Source organism: Drosophila virilis, chromosome 4, assembly GCF_030788295.1.
Source record: "Drosophila virilis strain 15010-1051.87 chromosome 4, Dvir_AGI_RSII-ME, whole genome shotgun sequence".
Classification (NCBI taxonomy): Eukaryota; Metazoa; Arthropoda; class Insecta; order Diptera; family Drosophilidae; genus Drosophila; species Drosophila virilis.
In genome coordinates this window covers 11,026,358-11,048,346 of record NC_091546.1, presented here as the reverse complement: position 1 = coordinate 11,048,346, position 21,989 = coordinate 11,026,358, and the positions used below count along the sequence as shown (strand labels likewise).

General features: G+C 42.3%; 2 protein-coding genes across 2 annotated transcripts; one reads left to right on the top strand and one right to left on the bottom strand.

Moving 5' to 3' along the window:
• Positions 1-5,768: 5,768 nt before the first annotated feature.
• On the bottom strand, positions 5,769-9,327 carry wor (worniu). The gene is made up of 2 exons (XM_002052125.4): positions 8,036-9,327; positions 5,769-7,939 (listed from the first exon to the last, which is right to left on the bottom strand). Exons 1-2 carry the CDS (start codon positions 8,121-8,123, stop codon positions 6,321-6,323), a joined length of 1,707 nt encoding a protein of 568 aa, XP_002052161.1. The 5' UTR covers positions 8,124-9,327; the 3' UTR covers positions 5,769-6,320.
• Positions 9,328-17,675: 8,348 nt separating this feature from the next.
• On the top strand, positions 17,676-19,380 carry LOC6627436 (damage-control phosphatase ARMT1). The gene has a single exon (XM_002052126.4). It carries the CDS (start codon positions 17,800-17,802, stop codon positions 19,189-19,191), a length of 1,392 nt encoding a protein of 463 aa, XP_002052162.1. The 5' UTR covers positions 17,676-17,799; the 3' UTR covers positions 19,192-19,380.
• Positions 19,381-21,989: the final 2,609 nt, after the last annotated feature.

Here is a 21,989-nt window from a genome sequence, read left to right as displayed (position 1 = left end):
CAAAAAACGTGCAAATTATGATTTTTTTTCTCCTCTTCTTCTTGTCGTTTTGTGGTTGTAGCTGTAACTGAAAGCGAAATGTCAATTTTGTGACGGGATTGCTTTTGTCTTTTGACGCCCTCCATTTAGGGCATCGGCGCCCCCACACGACACGCCTCCCCGAATACACTAGCCCGTTCCCTGTATTTGGAAATTGGTAAAAAATGTACACACTAATTTGTGCAATAGATATATATTTTATATTCAAAAAGGGCAGCGTCTCGAATATCATCAAATCTCTAGAACTATTTGTACATATTATATTTTACAAGTTAAGCTCGAACGAGGCAGCGTTGGCCATTATGATTGTTGGACATTATGATTGCAAATTAAAATTTTGACAACATCCCCTTTTAAAAAAAGTGTATTCAAGTTTCGTTATGTCAAACTTTGGCAAAGCATTTCTTGGTTTTTGTAACTAATATGCGGCACGGGCATAATTAAATCTTTTGACTGTCGCCTTTTGTGTGTGCCATTTGTTGTGTGTTGTAATCATAAGATAAATCCGTTTCAGCTGCGAACAGGTTGCTGCTCCAACAGTGGTCTGTATGACACCTTTGTGCTGTGCGGGTTGAACGCCCAACTGAAAGGCGCTAGAGAACAATGCTCACCGTTTGCCATATTATATTTATAATATTTAAAAATCTGTTTCTCTCTGTTATTTTTTCCCCTCCTTTGTTTTTTCTTGCTATTTTTCAAGCACTTAGCGTGCTGACAAGTTGAAGCATTTGCGTGGCCTGTCAGTCAGGTGGCTCATAAGATATATAAACGGACTTGGACCTCTTGCAAAACCGACGGGGTACCTTATTATTGCTGTTGTTGTTTTTGTTGTTGCAGACACATTTCAGTTTTGATATGTGCTGTCGCCCATTTGAAGCTTGGTCTCTCGCTTGTTGACGGGCCCGCTTTGGTTTTTAGCCATGGCCAAGTCTCTGGTGTGGGTGGCCCACACACATGTGTTTGGACTCAGAGTCAAGTCAAAGACTCGGACATGTACCTGGTGCAATTGTTGCGCCGCCGGCGCCTCAGTTTGCTCAGTCCGACTCACAGTCAAAATCCCGGACCGAACGACCCGTTCTCTGTCCAACTCGACTGCGTATTAAATTTTAAAATTGGTTTTTGTTGCGGTCGTTAAGCTTATTTCCGTATTGAAGTCTCAGTTTGCTTTGCGGTTTGAATTAATTAGCCTGCACCAACGAACTATATTTCGTTCTTTGCATATTAAAAGATACAAACCATAAGACTCGGTGTCTTTGTGTGGCCCCAAAACGCCAACGCATTCTAATCTGAATCTGAATCGGGCTCTGATGCTGATTCTGAATCCGAGTCCAAACCAAACCCGAGACAATGGTAATTATTAATAATGCAAATAATTATATTGATTTCATTCTGGGGCGTTGCCTGTGATTTGTACAAAGGTTCTCTCGTGTTCTTTTCGGTTTGCTTTGATCGCCAGTGTGGGAAAAAATATATTAAACTTCTCATTTGCCACTTGAGTTAAGAAGTTTTTCTGTTTCCATGTTCAGAAATCTCATTTTTTTTATACATATTTTTTTTTTTTTTTGGCTAATTTGCCTGCGTTGCAGTTGGTCTTTGGGGTTTTGATTAATTTGACGTCAACGAGTGCATGGCATTGGATTTATGACTTTTTAAAGTTGCTGTTGAAAATGGGTCATAAGTTATGAGTAGTAGAGTCAAAGGCTGTCAGAACAGATCTACTCTAATGACAAGAGCTGAAAGTGGCGCTGGAAGAATACAATTGATTAGTGCGAGAATATAGTAGTGTCTAATTGCACTGTCACAGTTGAAAACCCACAAGACTGAAAACCGTTCTTTTTAGATTTAAATGAAGAAACTAGCCTTTTTCTATGTTTGTTTTTCTTTGAGACTTTCTTCTTCATCTATGGGTTAACGACAAAGTTAATCTTTCTAAAGTACTCCTGCTTGCATTTAACTAATCTTGCATATGTTTAATCTAATGCTTAATCTTATGCTAACCATAACCATAATTACTATTTTCCTGGTTGTCTCACTTTAATATTTTCAACGGCTCAAATATTGCTTAATTTAAGATTGAGCTTAAGACAATAGCAAATCTCTTGCACAACTTTTTCGCTAACTTCACATAGTTCATATTAAAGTTCGATTAGATCTAAAAAATACCGAAACTGGTGCTGCGAAATAGCCATTATTAAATACTAATTTACACCCAGAGCGTTAAACAAACAACACGTAATGCTAACAGCAACAACATTAACTATAATAATTGGTATCTACATCAGGTCTCGAGTCAATCAACAGCTGCGACAAAGGCGACAGCTAAGGCTTGCGCATTGAAAATTATTAAATATTAATTACAACGAGCGGAAAACGTGCCGTGAATTAAAAATTTAAATATTTTACACAAAAAAAAAAATTGATTTCGTAAAATTAAAAATGCATTTAAAATAACATTTGGCGATAAAAGATTAATTAAACTGCCGGCGAGGAAGTTTTAGCCCGGCTCCAAGCCCCTCGGCCTTTGGCCAAGCTAAAGTACATTGTAGAATCAAGGCGTGTTAGTGGCAGCTACAAAATGCCAATTAAAATTAAATAAATGAAATCCGAGTAGCAGCAATGCTGAAATATTTTTATATTATTTTTTCTCTCTGGGCTATAAATTAATGCTCTAAACGATTTTCAGCTGCAATCGCGGCGTGGCACTTGTCACCAGTCATCTAGTTTGGGGCGGACTGGGGGTACGGCCGTCTAATTTAACCTTTGACCAAATGCCGCTACCACCAAATTGCCTGTTCCACATGTGCGTTACCCATTTGGTTATTTTTTTTTTTACATTGAGGCGTGGCAACAGCAGCAGCAGCAGCACGCGCAGCAAGTCAACGTCAAAAGACGGAAAAGTTTCAGGCTGCCGACGCGACAGTTTATTGAAAGGGAGGGCGGGATAAGGGAGTAGGCTTCGCACATAGTCCTGGGTTCTTGGTAAATCTAATATGACTTTCCCAGTCAAGATTTCGGGGCCTATAGTGTGTTTACTAATAGACAAAAGCTACCGCCAGACAAGCTACAATTCGTGACGGAATTGAGAAACAAATGAGCGCACAACGAAGTTGCAACACTCTGTCGAAGGAACCTATGGAATAACTTCAACGAAAATGAACAAATTAAACTTACTTTCATAACCATTCTGAGCAAGTAATCATAGACAGGATTCGATCTCATTCACCACGATCAGTTTGGAATTTAACATCCCCTCTTTAAATCAATATGCTTATACTCTTAAAATTTGAGTCTTGTGACATAAGTGAATGACCCAAAAGTTAGCTAGAGTGTTACAGACAACCAAAAGCAGTGCCGAAAAAATGAAACTGGAAGTTGTAGAGCGTAAGAAACTGCGTGGACGGCATTTATAATAATGCGACTTGGGCAGCACCAGGTTGACTTTGGGCAACAAAGTAAGGTGCGGCTGCGGCAGTGCGGAAAAACTGAAAATCGCTGCAACAACCAAAACAACGGCAACAACACAACACCAACAACAACAATAACAGCAACTGCAGCGGCAACGAAAATGAACTGGAAAACGCGTTTAATTGAACCAAAGCTTGATGACTGCCCACTAGCGCCATCTAGCTGCGTGCGGCTGCACTAAGCCGGCTAGGTAAAACTTGTTGTTGTCGTTGCTGTTGTTGCTGTTGCTGCTGCTGCTGCTGCTGCTGCTGCTGTTGGTGTTGTTGTGGTGGTTGACTTGTTGCTGCTGCCGTGGTAGACCCGAAATCGATGATTCATCGGGTTGTTTGTTGTTTTGAGTGGTTTTCGCCGCCCCGTCGCAAGTCTCCAATGCTCCAAAATTGCTAGACGTTTGTCGTACTTCGTTGTTGTTGTTCTTGTTGTTGTCGGCGCTTGCCGCCCGCTGTTGCTGGTGACGCAGTTGCAATTGCAGTTGCAGCTGCGCCAATTCTCCTTCGTTTGCCGTTTGGCGCTTTACGTTCAAAACAATTATTATTCTGGCAATTAATTTTGATTTAAGCAGCGATTTGATATTCCGCTCTATCCGTATCCAAGCAGCCAGCCAGTTAGCCAGCCAGCCAGCCAGCCAGCCACCCACCGATGCCCACCACCGCCACCCGCTGCTACCAGCAACAGCAGCAATCTGTTCGATGCCGGGCGCTTTGTGATTCGCCAAATTTGCGAATCAGCTGCAACTTTTGTATGCGATCGATAAATAAAGAGACACCTACGGTTCACCTACCGAGACACCGATCGATGGCATCGTTTCGACTTGTAAGCAAATGAGCATCCGCATGCAATCGTATTAGACATTGACTAACCATATATGACTCTGCTTGTTTGCACGGGGTATGATGAGGCTGAGAGTGAGGCTTTTAGTTTTAAGTTCAGTGAAGCTAACGTATTCTTTTCACTTTCTAATAAAACAATATTAAATGAGTGCGCTTTTACCCCATATTGTATAGATATTCTTCGGGAAAATGAGGTGAGTCAATCTAGACAAGTGCTTTCGCGAGAATCTCAAAAACTGCAATGGCTAGAAAAATATTTACTTTCGTATACCACACGATAAAAGAGTTTATCACAATGATAAATACGATTAATTTTTATGTTGCTTGGAGCAGTCGGTTAGCGCTGGGTTTATGGTATCTGCTATTCGGGCAATAACAACTTGAGAAGTCTTACTTGTTTCCAGGCTATTTATCCCTTGTCTTCCCCCTTCATTGTGTTTTTATTTTCATTAATCTATTGTTGTCCATACTTATGTACCCTTATTTTGAAAATTTCTTTCAGATGACTTACGGGAAATCTTCGATCAATCCCAGCTGCACAGGTAAGTGATGTGACATTATTAGAAACATTTTACAACCTATCTCGGTATTTAACGATTTTTTCTAAAATTAAAACTTTCAATTAGTTTTTAAACGCGAATTTAATCGATAATCTCAGTTATGAATTTTATATATTTTTTTCATAAACGGGAACTTATTTTGTTTATGGGTTGCCAGCATCCTCTGCCTCAAAAAATGTTGCATTTTCCTACTCTCACCCCACAAAATTGACTTGACACAAATCGTACGCCTATATAAGCTCTCGAGAAATTGTGTACACCTGGTATGATTTGAAACTTTTTGATAGAAAATAAAAATGAGCTGATCTAAAGGATACAGGATACAGTGTGAAAATACAATATTAAAGCGAGTACTTCCTGTCACGCAAAAACAATGTGGAAACAAAATATTTGAACTGACACAGGCTGTTTCCCCAGTTGTGCTGTGTCTTATTCATACCCTGAACACATTAAAATTGAGTAAAAATAAGTATATTAGTCTTGTGCAAATGCATGTAACAGGCTGCAAAAGATATTTTCGATAGTTTTATATACACAATTTTCACCAGTTCGACGCGCTTACCGTGTCCTTCTGTCCATCTGTGCCTCGTTCTACCCATCTGCCTGCATCCAGACTTCAATTTCGAAACAAATATTTTGTCTAGCATATCATTTTTTTCAATAGCTCCAGTTTTAACACCGATTTATATCAATTTGAAAACAAAGTTCTTAATGCAAACCTGGAAAATTATAAGAGTTATATGTACTCTAGCATTTGCGTAGTGACAGTGTGCTACGATATATACTCTATAGTTGAGGAATAATATTTTTAAAAGAGGGAAAAGGAAAATTTTATAATATTCTGTTGCTCCATTTCGTTTTTTCTCAGTTTTATATTTATTTTAATTCATTAAATTCTAAACATACAAGAACTTGGCTAAATGAATAAATATAGTATTTCTATATTTTTGCTCATATTTACACAAGTAGAAATGAGGAAATAAATTAAATAATATTTTAATGCAAAAATAATCATAGCTATATTTTCTATCGAGCTATAAACAATCTCGCACCATTTCGATTTGTACACAATGAGTTTCAACAATAAATATACACGTAAAAAGATTTTAACAAAACATGAGTTAACAACAAATGGCTGCTCATCTGATGCAAATCCTTGACTTGGCCCTACGAATCTTACAAAATTAAATAGTTAATATAAATAATATATATAAATTCTAACTTTTGGATACAATATATTTTCCCACACTAGAAATGATCCTAATAGGCAATAAAATTGCCTTGACTAATTTTTGGCACTGAATTACTGACTTATTTCCCTGCTTTGGCTAAACTGTATAACTGACTAATACTTGGAGGTAGCCCCAAACTATCCTACAGTTGATTGTATATAGATTAACAGATTTAAACGCTGAACTTATTTAATTTAGTATATGCCCTGTCTGACCTGCGGGGGCATTTGAAATTCGTGTGCATCCTCCTCCTCGCCGCCGCTGCTGCCCACACTGCCCGCATAGTAGAGCTGATGAGAAGACTCGTCATAGCCCTGAAGATGCTGCTGCAGCTGATGCTGATTGAAGCCCGCTGTCGCGGCGCCACCCTGTTCCGACTGGCAGCCGCTCTGCAGGTGCTTGGCCAGTAGGGACATTCGGGAGAAGGACTTGGTGCAGCTGGGGCAGGAATACTTTTTCACATCCGAGTGCGTTTGCATGTGCGCCCTCAGATTGGATCGATCCGCAAAGGCACGATTGCAGTGCTGGCAGCTGAACGGCTTTTCACCCGTGTGGGTGCGTATGTGACCCTGCAGCAGCCAGGGCCGCGAGAAGGCCTTCCCACATATGGGGCACTTGCATGGCAGCGTGTGGGTGCGGATGTGCATCTTGAGTGCGCCCAGAGACACATATGTTTTTTCGCAGTTCTTGCAGCTGAAGACCTTCTTCACCTGGTTGCCCTCCGCTGAGGGACAGTGGAACTGCTGGTGTTTGCTGAGGCCCGAGTAGGTCGAATAGGATTTGCCACAGTCCTTGCAGTGATAGCGCGGCACGCCCACCGGCTTCTGCATGGACTGCGCCGAGGCGACATTCGCTGCTTGTATGAGGGCCGAGGCCTGATCCGTGCAGAACTCGGTTTGATCCACAATGGGGCCACCGCTGGGATTGCTGCGTATGATCTTGTACTCGGTGCTCTCGTAGGCGTGGCTCTGCTGATGCTTCACGAGCCCAGCGTAGGTGGCATAGCATTTGTTGCACTGCTGGCACTGATAGTACAGATCGTTGCTGCTCTTGATTTTCAAATTCAGCTGATTTTCATGGTTCTCTTGGTTCTCTAGGTCCTCCTCCTGCTCTAGTTGATGTGGCGCGACCTTCAAGCTCTGCTGCTGCGGCAGCTGTTGCTGTGGCGCCGCTATATGCTGCATGCTGAGCAGCGCACGTGCCACATTGTGTAGGTTGACGTTCTCAGTCAGACCACGACGCTGCGGTTCCTGCTGCTGCTGCGGGGCTAGCTCTGGTCGAACACTCAAGTCCTGTGGCTCCGCTGCCAGCTGGTAGCGCTCCGGCGGCGGCGGGTGGTGCTCAGGCATTGGCAGTTTCATGCAATCCTCATACTCCGCAATGCTTTTCAGCAAGTTGTTGTTGTAGTTGCGCAAACCAAAAGGCTCCTCTGCTTGCTCTGCTTTAACTGATGCTGCGGTTACCAATGGTGGTGATATACTTGCATAGCTGGCAGCCATTTCGGTGTCACGTTCGTGCTCCGGCTCCATGACCTCGTCCTCTGGCGGTAGTTCAAAATCGCCATAGCCCAGGCGCGCCAAGCTCTTGGCAATCTCCTCCCGCGTAAAGACGTCGGGAAAGGCGCGTGCTATTTCTCGTGTCTCCTCCCAAATGCGTCGCGCTAGTTGCTCCTTGGTTTGTGTCATGGCCTCGTCGAAGCGTCGGCGAAGCTCTGTGGTTACCGGCTGTGGCTCCGGTTCCGCTTTGATCGACCATTGAGGCGGCTCTAGGGGCACCGAAGCTGCAGCCACGCTAAGGTCCACGGGTCCCTCATCTGAAGACAGCGTAAAAGAAGGAGGAGTTGGGTGTTAAGTTTGATAAGAAAACTTAAATCTCTAGAAAAAATATGGAAAGAAGCTTGTAAACCTACCATGACACAACTGATCCTCATGCGGTGGCTCCTCGACCAGTATGGGTCGCTTTTTCAGCGGGCATTTGCTGTACTTGAGTTTATCCATATTAGCCCCAGGAATCACAATTTTACGACACGAGGATCACAGCGATCTTGTTTCTTGACTCTTGTTATAAACTTAACTTTCAATCACTGGAGCTGATCATTTGCTGCGCGCACGCGTCTCGATCGTTGGCCGTTTCGTATACGAATGATGCAACCGCCGAGGATCACTTTAATTTTATATAGACTTCACAGCGCAGGATCAACCCCCAGCCAAAAGTGAAGCGCAGCAACCCCCTTGAGTGCCAAAAAGGATCTGCTACCTACTTCCGATTTCTGTCACGGAGGATTCTGTACGGAAATCAACCACCACGAGCCAACATTCAATGATCTTGCATAGCTCCGCAGTCAACCCTCCATCCCTTGCCCAGCCACGGATTGTCGCCTGCCATAACAGCTGTGCCGTTCATTGAACGTTGCTCCAGCTGCAGATCGCAGCGGCACATAGCCACCGCCAACAAATCTCTGTTCAAAAAGCGAGCACGTGCCATACACAGCACTCACACACACACACACACACACACACAGAGACACACACTCACACACCGGTTGCCGGCTCTCGTCTCTCTCCCTCTGGCACACCAGCGCAGCCGATCGCCACCAGCTGCCACTGAGATTTAATTTTATACGCTCAAATTTCCCCTACTTAATGCGTGAGTGTGCGTGTGTGTGTGTGTGTTGGTGAGCGTGAGCGGCAGCTGCGGAGCTTATATACAACTTGAAGCGCAAGTTTATTTTTAACTCACAGCGAGGTGCTGTCTCTGTCAGCGTTGACGATCGGCTGGCGAGCTTATGTACACGACGAACCACACAGACGCGACGGCAGCGCTCTGCGAGCAGGTGAGCTGCTTGACAGTCGCTCTTTGATTGTAGCAAAGAGCAGCTTAAAGCTGAAGCGTGCAGCCAATTGGCGCTCTGCATACCATTGGGCTCTCTTTGGCGCTCTTGTTTCAAATTTCAATCGTTGCGCTGCGGCTTTTTTGAAGCTCTTACAGAGCACAGCCGATACGTTCAAGCTAGTGATCTTTTTGGCCAGTTTCAGTGCTCTTGCAGGCCTTAAGCTGCTTAAATCAGCGCTCCTCCACGCACAGCTTAGCTGCAGCTTTCAATTTAATGGTCTGCGAGTGGTTTTAATCTAAGCTTTTCTACTCGATTAAACTTAAGAAAACCGCTCAGGGCTGATATTTTGATATGTCGAGAAATATTGTACTTTCAGCCAGAATTAAAGTTCTTTCAGCCTTCTAAACAGTACCCAAATACTCAACAGTTTCTGACAGGTATTCAAAAATATTAATCACTGAAACAAACAAACCGAGAATCTAAAGTAAATCAACAACCATTGTACAAAGCCTTGTCCCTCGCTCCTCCATCTAGGTGCATTATAGCAAAAACAACAATTCCCTAACGGCCGTGAAATTTTCGAAATTGTTATTGAAAATTTGTCCGCCAGCTGCCAGTTTGAGAAACCTCCACTTTGAGTCTTCCATATGTACACGCGTATCTATGGGGTGGCTGCGCCGCCGCATTTTACCTGGTCGAGCTCGGCAAGAAGTACCTTGGAATGCGCCAAGAGGTATGTGCAAAACTACCTGGCACTTTCAACGTGCTCGTGCCGCCTGTGCTGCCCCGTGCTGCAGTTGGCCCACCCCAATGGAACGCAGAGCATCACCAGCCAGCCGCCTGGTGGTTGTTGTTGCTGTGGTGGTGCTGGTGGTGGTGGTGAAACTGCAATCCGAACGTTACTTTCGAGCCAACCCTTAGCCACGAACAGCGTCTTGGCATTGATCTTGGCAGAAATCTCAGCACCACAGAGGGTTGTCCCGTGCCCCTGGCCTGCACACAGCTGCTTCTTCGACACGTACCAAGCAACTGATTTTGCAGACTAGTGATTCCAAACAGAAATTGGCGCCAAAGTCCTGTAATGAACCGGTGTGTCCTGACCGGGATAGGTGATCTCTGTTATAATAACAATACTGCGGATAGAAGACAGAACAATTCATTGTTGTGCAGATCGAATACCAATGTCCTTAAATGATTCTTCGTGAATTGATGTTAAGTGAATTTAACGACCACCCGGCATTCCAGCATGAGACAGACCGATGTCCGGAACGATTTTATATATGTCCTATTGATCGCTTGATCAACTCACCCATTAATGAAGCTTCCACCATACACGTTTTAATGCAGAAACTGTGTACTTTCTATTTGATCGCGGTCTGCAGTAATAATATTTATAGAATTAAAGAAGCTTTTAGTTGAAACGAACCAATCGGAGCCTGCTATCAGAAATATATATATATAATTTTATAAATTGAAGCACACCAAGAGCTCAATCCATAATCAAAGCATTTTTCATAAAAAAAAGCCCGGTTAAATACAAGATCGTTTTGGGAATTTCAAATAAACGGTGTCCAGCCATAAATTATTTTCTTAATATTTTGGAAATTTATAACAGAGCAAAATCTTAAACATAAATCTAGAAAACCATGGTTCAAATCGCAGCCGAAACCGAAGGATTGTTTTGTTATTATTTGTTTATTTAATTATAATAATTTTAAATTATAATTTATAGATATTTTGGTCTTTTGCTAGCTTAATTTAAAATCAACTTTGATCAATCCAACACAAAAAAACCTTGCCTAAATAATCACTTGATGTACACTTGATTGATTCATAAAGTACATCCGCGATCAGCTCAATATTATCTGTTAACATAAGATATTGTAAAGTATCTTCAAAGTTTGAGCTCTCCTTCGAAAGCCTTAAATTGGCTGCTATTCAGGCAACCTTTCTCTGTCATCTTTGACCAAGTGCAGCTCCAGTTGCTCGTCAGCAGACACCAAGGCGAGCTAACTGCACATCAGCTGGCAGCCAAACCGCAAACTGCCAACTGCAAACTATAGCTATGTGGACTCACTCTAGACTCGGCTCAGATGCAGCTGAGTGCCTCACTTCAAAGTGTCAAAGAGCCGCCAAAGTCGCATAATGAAGTGCAAAATGTCATTAATTTGCCGTTGCTGCAGCTGCAGCAGCAGCAACTGACAACAAAAGAAAGTCGCCGGATGGATAGGAAAAGTGTAAGAAAACTATGCAGAAATGCAAAACCCAATACCCAGCGCGCATGTACAGGAGGGGCAGAGTGGTGGTGGTGGTGCTGTTGCATGCCACACGCCGCCGCACAATGTCACGAGTTATAGATTTCTCAAGCCACTGAGCAAAAGAATGCGCCGACCATGGCGGCAACGCGGACTGGACGGCAATCAAAACAAGATCTTAGAACTATTGGCGCCTGATCTACAGACAAAGCGGGTGCGGGGCAGCTGGCCATAAACGTGGACGAAGAGCAGAAGGAACAACAACACAGAACAGAGCCAGAGATGGAGTTGAGTTGGAGTTGGAGACGCAGATGGAGATGGAGACCGAGATGGAGACCAATGAACAGAATGTCCAGGTCAGTGAACATAAATGACGCCGCGGTGGGCAGCAGTCTATTGAAATCTGATATTGTTATCAAAGCTAACGGTAATTATAAACAAATAAAAGCACAACAACAATAAGAGTGCTCTAGTCGCGAATGTCCGACTATAAGTTACCCTGTGTCGAGTGCTAAGCTGCTATGCATCTTTGGAACTTCGATATTTATGTTCCGATTTGAACGGAATGTTCAAAAAAGAGCGATCAAGGATCTGCCTATAAACATAATTTCTTTATAATGTGGGCGATAAAGTATTCAGCCAATATATAGATTTAATATTGTGCGTACTATGATTAAAACACCAAGTCTTACACTCGATATTTATCTATGTTAACAAGAGGAGTTACCGCGATATAATTATATTCTCGATCGACTGTTATGCACTATCATAGTCGAATCCACGGATCTGGCTAGGCTTGATCATTGAGATCGGGATGCCTGTTTCAAACATTTTCACAAAAACATGGTACGCTGTTTACCCATTTTCGATTTGTGTAGGGTATAACATCAGCAACAATCTTGTAACGTAACGAACACACAGCAGGCCCGCAACTTGGGCGACTATGTTGTCCCGCTTCCGACGCCGCATATATTAGCAAAGTTAGAAGCTACGTCTATAATTCAAACTAATTTGTTTTATTGACAGCGTGTGCGCCTTCCATATGCGTAGTCATCGATAAGGCTAACACACACACACACACACACACACACACATAGACAGACACGCACACACAAATTGGTCAATTATGAAATGAGCCAGGTCTAAAGACCCATTCGGGCCAACACAGAAAGTCTGCGGCGTGCTTCTTTAGAGGACGGGGGATTCAAGTGACAATAAATTAAATTTGTTGGCCAACTAACTAATTAAAATGCGCTTCTATAGTCGCTCGACTCTATTCTCCTCATGGCTCTTGAGATATTAATCTGCTTGGGAAGCTTACTGTCAGAGCTCTATGGGGGCATGGGGGACCACCCGCTCAGATGTTGGACTCAACATCCATCGGTAGCTCTCATCTTGACTAATACGAATTATAATTTCCAGCTGGTGATTTTATTTAATTTTGTCCATAAATGAATCACGATAATGAATTGTTTATGCGGCGAGCTTCAGTTTTTTTCAAGAGTTACGAGAGCTTCATGGGAAAAAGAGATTAACATCAACGTTTATGTTAATGCATGTTGAAATATCATAAAAATAATATAGTATTCGCCGCTTGAGCAATATTTTCGGGGCTGATTCACTTGCAAATATGCAAAATTTATCTTGTTTTTTTTTTTTGGCAAAAATTTTACAAAGTTGGGTTAATGTACTTGCCATGTCTTTCATTTCCTTATCAGTGGCAAACATCCTCCTTGCCGTTCAGATATTTGACATGCGTTAAGTTGAAGGGCGCGCCAAAGTTCAAGTTCGTCGTTTTTGGCAGGGCGAAAAGCTTGTTTTAATCTGCAGGTAAATAATTCAACTGTATTGCTTGTAAACAAGTTTAAGACAGCTTTATGAAGTGAGTAGGGAATACTCTGCAACATAAAATATCACAGTTTGGTTCTTTTGGTTCTTATACTTCGCAATTTATCTTACTTCGCCTGAATTTTTTTTGAAAGGGTTTCTTAGAATAAATGATTCGTTCTGAAATAGAAAATTGGCTAATTTTGGCGATCATGATTGTAATGTTTTGTAAAATACGTAAAAATTAAAAATGATTTCTACTTTGGAAACTCATTTTATCGAACGATAAACCGCACATTCAACCCCACTTGAATAAACATATTGTAATCAATTAAGGCAAAATTGCGACTGAAACTAATAGGTAGCACTCCTTAAACGCAAAATATCCAATTATAGCCCATCAATTGAGCGCCTAATAGAACAATTCAATCGAGTGCAAATGTTCCCATGACCAGACAAATTTACACTTGCAGACGTTTACGCCCAGCGACCACCAGCAGCAGCAGCAGTAGCCAAGTGCGTGAGAAAAGCTAAGGGGGGGAGTGGGAGGGAGAGTGCCGGGCCTGGGCACAGCCTCAGCGGGAGGATTCTCTTGACCAATAAATAAAAGGTACCCACGCTGGCAAGTCGAATGCGGGCGCGAATTTCGGCGGACTCGTATTACAAAAGGGTCAGTGCAGCAGCAGCTAAGGGATGATCCTTGATGCATTATTTGTTATTTGAATCACGTGACAAGTTGCCGGCAAGCCGAGGGGGTTGCTGGGAACCCGGCACAGAAATCATCCCACGGGATTCAATTTATGCGTGTTTGAATGTTTTTGATTGCGCGTTGCTAATTCAAATAAAATTCAACTTCGGCTCTGTTTGCTGTTGATGTTTTTGTTGTTGTTTTTGTTGTTGTTGTTGTGGTAAGCTGAGCTGCTTTGTGCTTTACTTCAAGCTCTATACACCAGCCCGTCGGTCTTGGTGGTGCTGCTGCTGCTGGTGGCGGTGGTGCAATTTCAACCTCATTACAAAACATTTGCTTTGTCCTCTGAACTTAACTTACGCCTTTTGCTGCGAGGGGTGCATCAATTTCAGTGACAGCTTGCGCCTGTTGGCATTAATAAAGTCACGAAAAACATTTGTATTCCTGTGCTCGGGGGATTTGTAATTAAACAAATTAAGCAACTGACTCAAGAGTCGCTCAAACCCCTCCAAATTTCGATATTTTTTTGGGCTGCAAAAAGCTGTAAAAATAGCTGCAATTGTCATGCTAATTATTACAAATGATTTCATATTTATATTTTATGTTAATTTTTCGGCTGTCAGCATCAAATTTTTATAGTCATAAGCTATGAAAATACCAGAAATGCCTTTCGTTCAATATAATCCAAAGCGGATATGTCGTAGTTGCAAGTGCCTTAAACTGCGATACCCTGTACTCATTTATTTCTTGATCATAATACATTTTTTAAAAAAGATAATTTACAGGCATCCATTGAAATCAAGGTATTTATTATAAGCCAAATATTTATTATCACATTAAATTACTTTTTTAACCTATTAAGTCGGAAATAAACCAAGGAACTTTCCAATTTCTAATACCCACCCGGCAATTGGTCTCTGACATATTTGCAAAGTTAAATTTGTGCATTAATATAGTTTAATAATTCGCCCCTTTAACCAAGTTAATCAGCACAGGGTATATTAAACCGATCCGATATCTATAGACATGCACCTGAAGCAAGCCCCCAGTTGCAGTTGCTGCTGAGAACTGTCTTTAGCTTGGCATCGAAAAACCATATAATTGATTTATGGCCAATGGATTGTTGGGCTGACTAAATTTAGAAGCGAGCGAACAACTAAAACAACTAATTTAGTGAGAGATGTGAGCTGTAAAGTTTTGTGTTCTTAAGTTTTGTCCCGTTCATGGGCATGATATGCTAGGAGCTCCCTCCCTCGCTCTCTCTTTCTCTTTTTTTCGGGTGGTTGCGCCCTACTGTACTGAACGTGTCCGTTTGTTTGTTTTTGTATTGTCTGCGGGGAAAGACAGGCGGGAAGCTGCCGCCTGGCAGGGCGCTGTCACAATTGACACTGACGATGCGGCAGGTACACGAGACGTGCCGTTAAGTTGTCAGTGAATACTGGATGGGAGAAACGGTGGCAGCGGGAAATTTTGGACGCGGCCTCTCCTCAACTAACGAAAGATTAATTGAACGTGCGCCATCGAGTTATTAATCTTGGCGAGCTTAGTTGGGACCAACATTGTTTCTAAAATATTGTGTGCACTCGTCTCGGTGTCAGCTAATGGGACCGCCACTTGAGCCACGATTTTGTTGCCCATCTGAATCACATGCAGCACATGCAGCGCATGCAGCTGCCCTGCTCCTTCTTTTTTACTTAATTTTTTTTAAAAGGTCTTCCCCTAATTTGTTTATGGCTCTGATAATGCAATTTTTTAGTCGCAGCGAGCCATGGGGCAGCCAGGGACGGGGGAACTGCAATACCATAAATATATCCGCTGATCTGGCGGGAGCAATTACCGGGTGAGCCATATTTTGTCACATTTCTTTATTTTTTCCTTCTCGGCATTGGGTGAAAGTTGAGGCTTTCTCATGGCTGCACATAACTCTGAAGTTGCACTGAAAATTATGGTGGGTGTAGTTCAGGGGCGAGGGGCGAAATCAATAATTATCAACTAGTGCAAAACATCAATAAAGATATATTTCTTGTTGCTGAAATCCTACCTACCGACCCTATTTAGTATACATATTTCAGCAACAACAGCTGAATGGATATACCCATATATGACTGCACTTCTGTGCCTGGTTACGATTAGGTCGTTTGTTGCAGACAGTAATACCCATAAAGACTATAGATGGCAGCATGCAATTCCCACTATGCTCTAAGCAAACATAAGAATACCATATCCCTAAGTCCTAAGCGCTCATGCGCTTCTTTATTTTTCTTTGGTATAACTACACGTGCAAATAAAGATAGAAAATTTCAATTGCCTTGGGATCACTTATATAACTTAAGTAATGTAGTTTATTTAATTTATATCATATTGTAACTTTTGAAAATATACGAGAGTATTACATTATCCGTATCACCTAATTTTCCAAGTGATAAGCTTTTATAAAGATTCACAAGAACGATTTGGACTGTGAACGAGTATTCCTTTTGTCAATTTGGTTTACGCCCAGACTCTCTTTCAGTGTATGTAGATATATACCATGAATAGAAATTTAGGATACTTGCAATGTACATATCTCAGCTAAGGGTTCTAGTCGGATAAACTCAAATAGATCACTATTGTGCGATCTTAAAATTGGTCTAGTCTTAACTCAAATTATTTGAATAATTCAATTAAAGAATAAATTAAAATATGTAAAAACTTCATCTAAAACCTGAAAAGATTTGCCAGTTTATGCATATGCCCACCCTGAGCGTTGTCTATTACGCATTGTGAGCACATGCCAAAGTTGCCACAAATATAGCGCAGCTGCTGTTCTATTTCAGAAGGTAGCGCAATTGAAAACATGACGCACACGCAAACGCCCCACTCCTCTGGCCAGACTTTGCCGAAAAGTAACGTTTCAGGCTTTTAAGTTGAAGCGCAGCACAAATGCAACACCTTGAGAAGGTAGAAGAAGCAGCAGATAGTCGAGTCACCACCAGCAGCAAAAGTTGTGGCACAACTGGTATGTCACGGGGGAAGTTTTCAATTTCTATGGAACACCTGGACTCAGTTGTGGAAGCGTCTAAGGTGCACGGCTAATGAGCTCAGTTAAAGGCGCAACTTTCTGTTTTGACGCAGTTATGTCTGCCAGCCAATGGGGCTATGCCAAGGGCAGGGACTGAGACAGAGACAGGAAAAGGGAGAAGAGAGAGAAGGGCCGGTTAAATCCATGTGTGTATTTCATGAGTAAACAACATAAAATCATATCAGCTCGGTTCGGTTTCCCTTTGCCAAATCCACAAAGAACACTTGCGTCATCCGCATTTCATAAAAATAAGAATTCAATTTGAAGAGCTCTCATGCAGGGGTTGCTAGAGGAAGTGCACACCTTGCCCCATTAGCATAACATTAACCTAGGCACATCGTGGCACCTAGGTACAATTTTTAAGTTCCCATCGCGCTATTGTGAACTTGTGACAATTATGGTAAACGCATGCAAATGACAATCGGAACATCATTTGAATATAGTCCAGAGCAAATGCAATGCGATCCACTTCCTTGGCCATGTTGAACCCTTTTGGCATGTTATGATTTTGTTCAACCGGATGCCAGAGCCTACATGCAAGTGTTATCCCAACTATTCGAGAATTATGCAAATGACATTTGACGTTGAGAGTATTAACCAAAATCGGGGATGTCCGAACACCTGGGCGGCGGAAGGAAACGAAAGCGAATCCCTACTAACGAGATCTTTCCCACAGTTGTCAGGGCTAATGGATAAGTGATCTTAGCACTATCCAGTTGATATTATATCAAAAATATGGAATATGGAATGAGATGAGAGTTCAATTTGTGGTATAAGAAATGAATTTGATATTCGATTGATCTCAGCAGCTTGACTCGCAAAGAAACCCGACTCAGACTTTTATTTTTCATTGGTTTTTTTTTTTTTTTTGAAAACAACTTTGTTTAACTATTCAAAATTAACATAGTATTGTAGTTAATTTCTCCCGAATAAATAAATCTTGTATTTAGGCCCTAGCTCTTAAATTTAAGGTAAATACCACGTACTTCGATGTACCAAAAGCCGCGAGATGAGACCCAGTGTGTTTTCAACAACTGGGACGGACTTGATCGATGTGGTGACTCCGCGTCATTCCCTGCTATCGGGGCGATTTAAGCAGAGCTTTGCCTACATAGCGCTGCAGGCGCGCATGCCGGGTATAATGCAGCAGGTTATCAATACGCTGCGATTTAGGGAGTATGATCTGGAGGATCTCTATGGCGAGGAGGTGCACAAGGATGTACGCATGATAATTGAGTCTATTGAGCGCTTAAAAGGGGAACTTCAACGCGATCGACAGTTTCAACTGTTCCATGGCAATGAGCCGGACAAGGCTGAGTGGAATGCGTTTCTATCGGAGCTGCCCCGCCCCAAACGATCGTTCTTTCGAGCCAGCTGGCTACATGCCGAGTGCTACCTGTACAGGCGCATCAGCTCGTTCTTTGAAAATAGCAGACATCTGCAGAATTTTGATTACTTTGCAGACCTGAAGAAGGAAGACTTGCAGATCAGTGGTCGTGCTATTCGGTGCCTTACTGAGGCCACGCGTGGGCTGAGCAAGGATTTTGAGTCCTTTAGCCAATTGATGCGCATCAATTTATGGAGCAATCATTATGAAATACAACTTAATGCCTTTATCTTTGATGCGCCTCAGGACCATAAGAATATCGACGTGCTGGCCCGAGTTGCGGATCTAGACAAGCGACTCCTGGTTGACGACAGTTTGCTAGTTTGGAACTGTCTGATGAAGGCAAAAGGCGAAAAGCAGATTATTGTAGATTACATTTGTGACAATGGCGGCTTTGAGCTGTTCACTGACTTGTTGTTCATCGAGTATCTGATCGACCATGAACTGGTTACCCAGGTGCGCATGCATGTTAAAGCCATACCCTGGTACATCTCCGATGTACTCCGACACGACATTGAATGGACCATTAAATATTTAAAGGACTACAACATTGAGATCATCTCCACGCTGGGCAAAAAGCTAGAACGTCTAATGAGCGAGAAGCGCATTGTTATAGCGCCTTTATCACATTTCTGGACGGGACCACAGTCCTATTTTGTTATGGTGGATTCCAATATCGAACTGTACAGGTTTCTTACTAAGGCGCAGCTGGCCATTTTCAAGGGGGATCTGAACTATCGCAAGCTGCTCGGCGACTACATCTGGGATTCGACAGAGGAGTTCATCACATGTCTGCGTGGCTTTCGGCCAACAAACATATGCGCCATGCGCAATGTTAAGTGCGAGGTAATCTGCGGGCTGCCCGAGGGTTGTGCCGATCATTTGCTTAAGGTCGATCCCACATGGATGATATCGGGCAGCTATGGCGTTATTCAGTACACCGACAGCTTGAAGTGCAAGTGCGATGGCCAGGATTCTGCCTGCTCTCTCACTCTGAAAACTTCGCCGCTGTGAGCCATGTTTCACTAGTGGACATTTACATATGTCCCGCCCCGGGCCACACACATAGCTGCTCCTTAGCGCCTTCACCTCAGTACGTCCTGCAATCAGCAGCCAACGCATTGACGTCTCATCGCCGGCAGTTAAAACTGCTGTATTTCTTTTTTGTTTATTTTTTTTTATTAAATTTACTTTGCAAACGCGTCCGCGACTGCTACTGCAGCTGGCCACAAGTCGAAAGGGGAGATTGGGGGCTGGGCTATGTCTTAATTTGCATTACGCTGCCAGCGTAGAAAACTCACAATGCCCAAAATAAATGAGCCCAAATTTGTCAGCGCACTTTGCCCAAATCAAACTGCATCGTTACGCCCACCAACTGCGCATGGAGGCAGGAATTTGTTCATTTTGGCTCCGTGCCACCTGCATTTCTCCGGCCTAAGCTAATCTAGACCTGGCCAGACCTGGCCGGGCCTGCCCAGCGGCCCGGCCAATTGGCGTGTGACTAATGCTGTTGGTTTTATTGATGTGGCGCACATGCGCAGCTATTTTTATGCGAGGAGCTGCCGGCGTAGAGAGTCTTTTTTTAGCCGACCAATTGAAAATGGAAAGTTGTGAAAATCAACATATGAAAGATGTGCGAAATTTAACTAATATGTGTAATTTATATGCCTTTACGATTGAAGTCAACAAAAAAGCTCATCTAAGTAAAAATGGTTCACTAATAATTATAAAAAACGTTGCATAAAAAAATCAAAATCTTAGTTTCGTCAGGTAGGGAAAAGCGCGAATAACTATTGAATGCAACTTTTAGTCTTTTATCCGATCGACTACAATGGAAAGTTCAATCGGTCAAACACAGGGTATTATTATATTTTTATTATTTATTTAATTGTTTTCCTCAGGTTTTATTTGCTATGTTTGTTGTTTATTGCTTAAACGGAACCAAACCAGACCACAACATTTTAATTCAACTTAAAATCCATTCAAAACTTTATATAATAAAAGACGCCATTTGCTATTTTATGTTTAGAATCAAATAATAATATTGCAAAATGATTTGATCTACTTAATGTATATTTTTATACATTTATTGAAACATTCTGGCTAACTTTATGCATTTTCCATTTGATTTCAATTTTATTAACAAGCTAACAATTTACGTTGTATGATGCGTCCTTTCTTTTAAAAACAAAAAAGAATGATAGTTTAAGCCATTTCCCTTATGCGTCCCTTTTTGTGAATTAATCTTAAAGTTGTTAGAACTCTGTTTCCCATGAAGCACTCGCTTGGTTGGTCAGTTCATTCAATAAGTGCATATATTACCTTAATAATCATTGGGATGTTGCTCCCTGTTTCCCAGACTTGCAGTCGAATAGACCTCAATGCAAATCTTGGCAGTAGGTGTTCTTACTTTGTTCTCTAAATTATTGCATGCAGCGCTTTCTCAGTAATTCGAAACCATATCAAAGTAGTATCAAAAATTAATTGTTAAAATCATTCTTGAAATGACTTCGAATCAAATTCTTTTAGTTGATTGAACTTTAACCAAAGAAACGCTCGCAAATGAACAGCGCACAATAGCCAAAATAAATATAGGAAATAAAATCAAAATTGGAGCATTAAGTGTGCATTCCCACAACTATTAAGATGGCAAATTGAAAAGAGCAACATGAGGCCACGAAGTCTCGAAAAATTCCAATGCACATCAATCTCAGGTACAGTGCCCATTCCCGAAGTCTGATACGTAATCAAATTGAAACACTGGAAACGGGCCGCTAAATTATTTTCCCACCGAAAAAGCCACCCCAAAGGCGATCTACTGCGCAGCTGCAGGATAGGCAAAAGAAAAAATACATACACACACAAAAACAATTCCAGAAGCTGCTTTCCTCCATATGCTGAGCGCTCAATCAAAGCAACTGGCTGCTGTCCACTTGGTTTTTATTTTGGGGTGGGGATTGCTTCCCATTGCCATTGCAGATGCGCCCTTGAAAACAGCACCCGACACCCGGCACTCGACACCCGGCAACCTAACACACCAGTTACCCGTCTCCAGTCGGCACCATTCACCGGTTCGCAGTTACCAGGTTGCTGTTGCCGTTGCTGGTGCTTTTGTCTGATTTGGCCCGGGGAGGGTTGCAAACTTTGTGAGCGTTCCCAGGCCAGGTGATGATTATAGTTGCGATTTCCACCACCCATTCAATGGCTTTAAGCTGTGCGCAGGTATGCGCTATCAAACCAGCTGTCAAACGAGATTTAACAACACTCAACTGTGGGTTGGTTCTTTGATTCGCATTGGGTGGAGTTCCTGCAGTTTTTTTTTTTTATGCAAGGTGCGAGAGCTTCGCAATTTGTTTGCCCTGCCTAACATTGGGTAAACAGTGAAAATTATATCAGTCGCTTTGCACCCCAAATATTCTTTCAAGTATGAAATAATTATGTGGGCAAATATGATTAGATCATGTGACGCATGCGTACATGCAACTAGAAACTGGCGCGGTGCAGAAATTCCAGAAGCTAGCTCGGCTAAATGTAATGTGAATTTTATTGAAGTGACCATGGAAGAAGTTGTAGTCACTCCACCAAGAACTTATATTACTTTGAAATTACATTCCCTAAATAGGTATGACTGTTATGATATATGTTGGAAGACACAGTTGGTATAATCCCTTTTTAAGAAGAATTGAGCAAATAATTGTTGAGCAAATAATTTGTCAAACACAGAGGGGATTTTGTGACTTTTCCGCGCACATTGGCTCACTGTTGCTTGGGTCGGCGGATGACTTTGCAGATAGTTCGATATGGAGCCAATA